At 37.4% G+C, this 7,486-nt stretch overlaps 1 protein-coding gene across 8 annotated transcripts in view; it reads right to left on the bottom strand.

Annotated features, from left to right (window-relative positions):
* Rapgef6 (Rap guanine nucleotide exchange factor 6) overlaps positions 1 to 7,486 on the bottom strand; it is a 175,851-nt gene that overhangs the window by 134,595 nt on the left and 33,770 nt on the right. For all 8 annotated transcript variants that reach the window (XM_029483206.1, XM_029483209.1, XM_021175412.2 and 5 more), the window contains exon 4: positions 6,074 to 6,157. In XM_029483206.1, the coding sequence (XP_029339066.1) occupies positions 6,074 to 6,157 (84 nt within the window). The remainder of the gene's footprint in view (positions 1 to 6,073; positions 6,158 to 7,486) is intronic.

Raw genomic sequence — 7,486 nt, 5'->3', positions numbered from 1 at the left:
AATTGTTTCTGTGACAAAGGCAAGAAAGGCCCACACACACACACACTCCAATTGTTTCTGTGACAAAGGCAAGAAAGGCCCACACACACACACACACTCCAATTGTTTCTGTGACAAAGGCAAGAAAGGCCCACACACACACACACACACTCCAATTGTTTCTGTGACAAAAGTAAAACTATACTCAGTGGTGGGGGACAACACATAAAACCCCCTCCTTTTACAATTTTTAAATGACTAGATAATCAATACAGAACAGCCAGCAATAGGGTCAAGCAAGAGAGTCTATGTCTAGCAACCTGAGTTTGATTCCAAGGACCTACGAATGCCTCCAAATTGTCCTCTAATCTCCACATGTGAGCTATGGCACATGAACACATACAAATAAACAAGCAAATAAAAATTATGAAACCAAGGGGAGAGTCAGTAAATCACCAGGAGCAAAAATTAATAGGAAATGGTCAGAAATAAGTGAAAAAATAAAAAGACCACAAAGTAAAGGGTTAGGAAGTTGCTACCTGTATGTCTACAAATTTCACTTTGTTTTGTATTCTATCAATAGTTTTCTATGCTTAAATCATCCAGCAGTTTTATCATTTTATTATAGTATGTTTTATTAACTGATTTTGGATGCACAACCAACCCTGTATTTGGAAAATTCTAATGCTGATAACACAGTATTTTAAATACATCCTTAGATTCAGTTTACTATTATTTTGCTAGTAGTTTATGCATATCCTCACCCCCACCCCTGCTTGTTACTATGTATATCCAACTGCTCTGGACTTCCTACATATACATAGATCAGGGTGCCCTAAAACTCACGGAAATATACCAGTCTCTCCTTCTCTGGCCCCTTCATACACTCCAGCAGTTCATAGATGCTGGCCAACTCAAAGTCCACCACTGTCCCCACCCCGCCAACTTACCCAATGCCACAGTCAGCAAGTGTGGGGCAGTTCTCATGTCCTTGGGGCTGGCTCACTCACACCCATGCCACCAGTGCCAGCCCTATTGTGCTACCCAGGCAAGGTGCAGGACCCACTCTGTAGTGCTTGAATATCACCATGGTCCCAAGCAAGTGGCAGTCCAGCCCTGGAACATCTTCATGGCCTTTGGTGATAATATGGGCCATGAACATCGACATTTCAAATGTTATCCCCTTTCCAGGTCTCCCCTACGGAAAGCCCCCATCCCACCCACCTCCCCGTCTCTATGAGGGTGTTCCCCCACCCACTCACTCCCCACTTTCAGCCCCGGCATTCCCCTACATTGGGGCATTGAACCCCCTCAGACTCAAGGGCCACTCAACATCATTATTCTTTAAGTCTGTGCTTTTACTCAATTAATAGTAAATAGTAGAAGCTCTAAGAATCATACAACAATGAACTTCCAACTTCCACTTCAACTGACCTAGTTCATCCCTATATAGGCCAATATAGTTATGAGCTTTCCGATCATACCTAGATTTTGAATCTTGAATTAACTCTTACTTAATATTTACTCTTAATGTGTATATGTTTTCTCTGCATATATGTCTGTGCGCCATGTACATATGCCTGGTGCCTGTGGAGGTCAGAAAAGGGTGTTGGGTGTCCTGGAACTAGAGTTACAGGTGCTTGTGAGCTGCCATGTGGGTACTAATAATCAAACCCGTGTCCTATGGAAAGGCAGCCAGTATTAACTGCTGAGCCATCCACCAGTTCCTCAACTAACCCTATTAAATTACACGATCTATTAAAATAGATACTAAGTTGAAGAAAGCCACTATGTTACTCTTACCATTTATTTCTTGTAGCTCTTACCCATGCTTCCAAGGAATGCTGATTCTACAGAAGCTGAAAATGAATTAATTTCTAGGAAATGGAACTTGAGGTAACACATATAATGCATTATGGTTCTTTATATATAACTATTGATTTTTTTCTTTGACTGTTCTTCTCATAAACAGATGGCCACAATTACTGATGTAAAGAGACAGTTACTAATTTTGAATGGTCAGGGATTTCAAAGAACAGAATTAGAAGCCTGGTAACAAGGTAGTCTGGGAAGAGGTATGTAAATGAGCACCTTTCAGAACAAGCACAGGATTTAAAGATATCTGTGCCCATGTAGATTCTAAAAGGGCATATGCTGTGGGGAAGGCTGTTATTTTATTCTATAGTATGTATGTACAGATGTTTATGTGCATGCAGGCTAGAGGTGGACAGTAGATGTCTTGCTCCACCATTTTACAACTTATTTTCTAGAACAGTGTTTCTCAGGGAACCCAGAGCTCAGTGTTCTGGCTAGACTGGCTGGCCAACAAGACATATGATCCTATCTCTCTTCATCCTCTCTATTCCATACCACTACCACCCACCACGCTGGGACTATGAGCATACATCTAGACAGCTATATGTTTGCTAGGTATCTAAACTCTGGCCCTCATGCTTGGCTGAAAGCACTTTACTTGCTAAACCATCTGTCAAGTTCCAGAGAAGGCTCTTAATAATTAAGAAGGCAAGAATAGACATCCATCAGTCTCTTTCCCAAGCTTGTACAGTGCTTGTGCAGTGAGACTATAAACATACTGAGTATGGCAGCAAAGAAAGAGAAGATGAGATGGGGATCAAATTACATCTGAGTACCTATTTTTTCAGAAGTAGGAACAATACTGAGTTCCTAATATGTTAGCATTTCTCAAGGGGACAAGACAACTATAGGAGCTACGTAATTTATAATGGATCGCTTCTATCATGGAGGAGTCAGGTTATTTGTCCTCGTCAAACATACTCTAGATTCTGCTAGTACTGCTGACAATCATGAGCTTACAGAGTATATTTTCTTATCTGGCACTGCAGATTGCATTACCTTCAATCAAGAAACTTATTTTTTTTTTAATTTTTAATATTTTTATTACATATTTTCCTCAATTACATTTCCAATGCTATCCCAAAAGTCCCCCATAGCGCCCCCCACTTCCCTACCCACCCATTCCCATTCTTTTGGCCCTGGCATTCCCCTATATTGGGGCATATAAAGTTTGCAAGTCCAATGGGCCTCTCTTTCCAGTGATGGCCGACTAGGCCATCAAGAAACTTATTTTTTTTGGCAACACAGCTATAACAATGCTTTGTTTTTCCCAGTATTCTTAGTGCTTTAATCTAACAACTTATTTATAGTATGTTTGCTTGCTTCATACCAACTCTGAACTTTGCTTGGTTAGTCTTAATGCTTTTACCAGGAGAACATAATCTTTTTTCTCCCTAGCCACTAAACCAATAGGCAGCAAACAGATGTTATTCTATTGTCACAAGTGACTAACCCCAATTACAAAGAAGAAATTGGTTTGTGGCACACAACTGTAGCTAGAAGAACTCTTATGTCCAGAACAGCAACGACTAAAACAACAAAAAGGCAAGACAATCAGGAACATTATACAATAAAGTTCAGCTCCCACTATCAGATAAAGAACCCAGAGCAGCCTAGTTTCTGCTGAAGGCAAGAATTCTGAAGGATAAGAACTACACCTATAGATTTTCATAGTTTGTACATGTTACTCTCTCCCCCATTCTCTTTAAATACAGGCTACTGGAAGTGAACATTTATAAGGTAAACTTTAGCCAATAAAATATACAGAGACATTATGGTGGAATATATAATTGATATAGTTAGAAATGACTAATAGGACTGTGCCCTCTTCATTTGGGTCAGAGTTTAGAACTACTTTCTTGAATGATAGTTATATTTTATTAGTCAAAAAGAGTTGTTTTGTTGTTGAATGGAAATCCAGAAGTATTTAGCTAAAATGCCATGCCAGTTACTTTTGCATTCACCTACTTCCTCAACTCCAAATGGACTGACTCTCTGATTGAAATTAACCCTTCAACAGTCCTACATTGTGATAAAAGTTGTAGATTCTGTCAGTGTTCTACTTTCCCAGGCACCAGAGACAGTTTTGTCAGCAGAGGCTACACAAGAAAGGTCTTTGCCCTACAGTTGGCAGGTAGAGTGGGGCTGACCCTTTTACCAGCTGTGGGCCAGTCAGCATCTGGAAGAAAGGGTGAGACTTGGGTGCTTTTCCTACTTGCCATGACTGTTCATCAGTTCATGCTCTCAAGTTCCTAGACAGTATCAACTAATTTTTGGCAAGAGGTACTCTAAAGTTCTCTTGTACTGGATTGCAAATAATATTTTTTAATAAAGCCTGTATTTCAGTCATAAGGGGAAAAAAACAGTTCCCTTTCTGGTTTGTTTTTGACTTGGGACCTCACTCTCAGTTGGGGTGTGATCAGTTATTTTTTATCCTTAATAGTAACGAGGCCATTCAATACTTAATATCTTTAAGTTAAGCTGCCCCAGTAGAGAACCTCATTGTATTTCTATGGGCTGGAATACTACTATCATCCATAAGTCTTAGACTATGGAGGGCTCATATTCTTCTTGTATCATAATGGTTAGAAACAACATTCACACAAGCCAAAAATAATATGATGATTATTTTATGACAACTACCATTTTATGAACCTCTCTTTCCATTAACTCATTCATCCTAATGAGTGTCTCATAACTTTCACACACACAAAAATAAAGACCTAGTACCCATATTCTTTAGTATAAAGTTTAACTAAACGAGTATTATCATGTTTGCTGTGTTCTGGATAGTTAAGTTAATGTCCAACATAACTTTAACTTTGTTCAAAACATATTCCTACGAGTTATTCTAAAAACTAAAACTTCATTGACTGGATTAGAAACAAATGGTCATTTATTGGCTACAAAGAGTTTTTACAACAAATTTGGAACTATTTAAAAAACACAGAATGATAAAATATTCAAAAGAAAATACTAATCCTAAAATCAACCACAGGCAGACCCAATAAAATTTCATTATTTTAAGTTTCACAAACATAGAGAAAGGAATAGCAAAAAGGCGTAAATAACCAAGGACAGCAACAACAACAAAATCTTTGTAAAAGGTTAACACGTTTTATTCTACTCATGAAGAAGCACAGATTTCATGTAACCCATGGCCAACAATTTAAAGTTTTAGAATTCAAGATATGACTTTTAAAATGGCATATAAATCAAGATACCCTGTGCCTTGGTATTTAGTTTAATAAATTTAACATTACTAAACTAACTTAGCTGTACTCTCATGTCTCACTTTAAAAGTCTTCTTGGGACAATGAAATGGTTCAGTGAGTAGAGGTGCGTGCTGCCAGGCAGAGGACCTCAGTTCCATCTCCAGAACTCACATGATAGGAGAGAACAGATTCAAGTTGTCCTGATTTCCTGACATGTGCACCATGGCACAGCATGAATGTAACACACACACACACACACACACAACATACAGGTTGAGAAGGGGTTTAGTGGGAAAGTAGCAGATCAAAATACAAATACACTATGAAAGAATATATTTTAAAGGTATATTAAAATACAAAAAATAATTATAAATATTGCTAACAACTACTGTAAATAGCCAGGAGATGTCTACGAGAGATTTATTTATGCTAACTTATGTATTTTGCAGACCCGGTCTATCAAACAGCTTCTACTATTATTTATTATACCTACTTCTGAGTTAACTCAGAGAGGTTAAGTAATCTGCCTAAGAATTGCTAGCTAGAAATACAAACTTCAGTAATCTTGCTGTAGAGTATGAGTTCTAACAGACTTTTGAAAGCTTTGAGTAACCAAACTTGCTAATGCCTCATGACATTTACCAAGGGTTATCATCTTTGTCTTACAGAAAACTAAAAATAAGTCACATAACTGAGTAAGGTTCAAACACAAAGAAAGGAAAAATTACACCATCATAAATTTAAGTATTAGACTCCTGCCAAAATGTGCAATTGCACCAACCAAAAATATATTTCAAAAATAGATTGTCACCGAGGAAAAAAATGTACATTAGCTCTGAAGTAAAGAAGGAAAGAGTTACAATATTAATTTTATCTAGCTAGATGGAGCAGGCAAACCATGCAAAAATCCTTGCACCGAGACTGAGGCGGGAGCACAGTTCAAAGATAAATAGTTAAGATCCAATCACAAAACAAAAAAACACACAGTATCACTGGAAACTTACCTGCAAGGAGGAAGGACCATAGAATCTTTTACAAGTACAGATCCAGAAAGCAGGATATACCAACATCTGGCAATAGTTTCTGAACTGTTTAAATATATAAGAAAAAAAGTAAGCAAATACAAATGTCTACATACGTGCGGATTCAATATGAATACAAAGCATAGACTACATTCCGGTAATGCTGCAAATAATTAAAAACTAAGTAACAATATTGGGGTATCTTTTTGTTTCCTAACCTAATGTTTTACACATAGAGCATGTTCACAAGGGGCAGAAGATAATTCTCAACACACAAGCAGAAGGGGAAAAAAAACCTTCAAATCACCAGTAAACAGAAAACATGAGAACACTAAAAAATTTTAAAGAAAATTCTTATAAATTGGCCCAACTTAAAGGTTGTTGAAAACTGTGACTAATCATTGTGTAATGACACTGAAAATCAAAATCAGCTGTTCTTTAAAATATAGCATTATACTACAAAGGGCAAAAAGAAATTCTACCCTGAAGCTCCACAATTTTATCTTTCCTACCTCTATATAACACAATTTCAGGAGTTCACTGTTCCTACTGTTCATCTATTTTCTAATCGTCTTCTTGTCTGTATAATGGTCAAACATTTATCAGCGATACTAACATACATTTATTTACATGTAGGATAGCAAAGTACAGCGCACGCACGCACGCACGCACGCACGCACGCACGCACGCACACACACACACACACACCATAAAAAATACAAATAGTTATGAAAGATAGGACAGAAAACACCCAGCATTAGAAGGCAGAGTTAAGGGTAACAACATTGTTATAACTAAACGTTAGGTCCAGGTGGGAAGAGTTAGTCAAAAGTATGCAAAGTTAGCAGTTGTCAAGAATGTGAAAAGGTAAAAGAAGGAATACTGTCCACAGGGAATAGTTATCAAACAACCCAAGTTTTTAAACAACTTATTTTAGAAAAAGTCCACTGAAAATTAGAAAACATATTCTCACATAAAAATATGTGGAAGACTGAAAGTATCAGGTATTCGGAGCATCTACTTGTAGGAAACAAAATTCTACCATTGCAGACAAAGCCTATTTACATAGTAATTACATCTACGGACAGTTTAAAATTTCATATCATGTCACAATCTAAACTTCAAGTCCAGTAGAGCTTGATTAATATTCCAATCTCAAGCCACTAAAGGGGCTGGGGGCTTAGCTCAGTAACAGAGCTGTTTTGTGGCCCAAAGTTCCATTTCTAGCATACCAGAGTGTTTGAGGGTGGAAGAGAGTATATATGTGTGAGAGAAAGAGAAAGCGAGGACACTCTTTTTTTATACAATTCAACAACTTTTACCAAATGCTCTAGTATTTTTAGATCTCCATATTTACCACTCATTTTCTAGGAATTTTCAAAATGTTATAATTGT

The sequence above is a fragment of the Mus caroli genome, chromosome 11 (genome assembly GCF_900094665.2).
Source record: "Mus caroli chromosome 11, CAROLI_EIJ_v1.1, whole genome shotgun sequence".
Lineage (NCBI taxonomy): Eukaryota > Metazoa > Chordata > Mammalia > Rodentia > Muridae > Mus > Mus caroli.
This window is presented reverse-complemented; position numbering and strand designations above follow the sequence as displayed.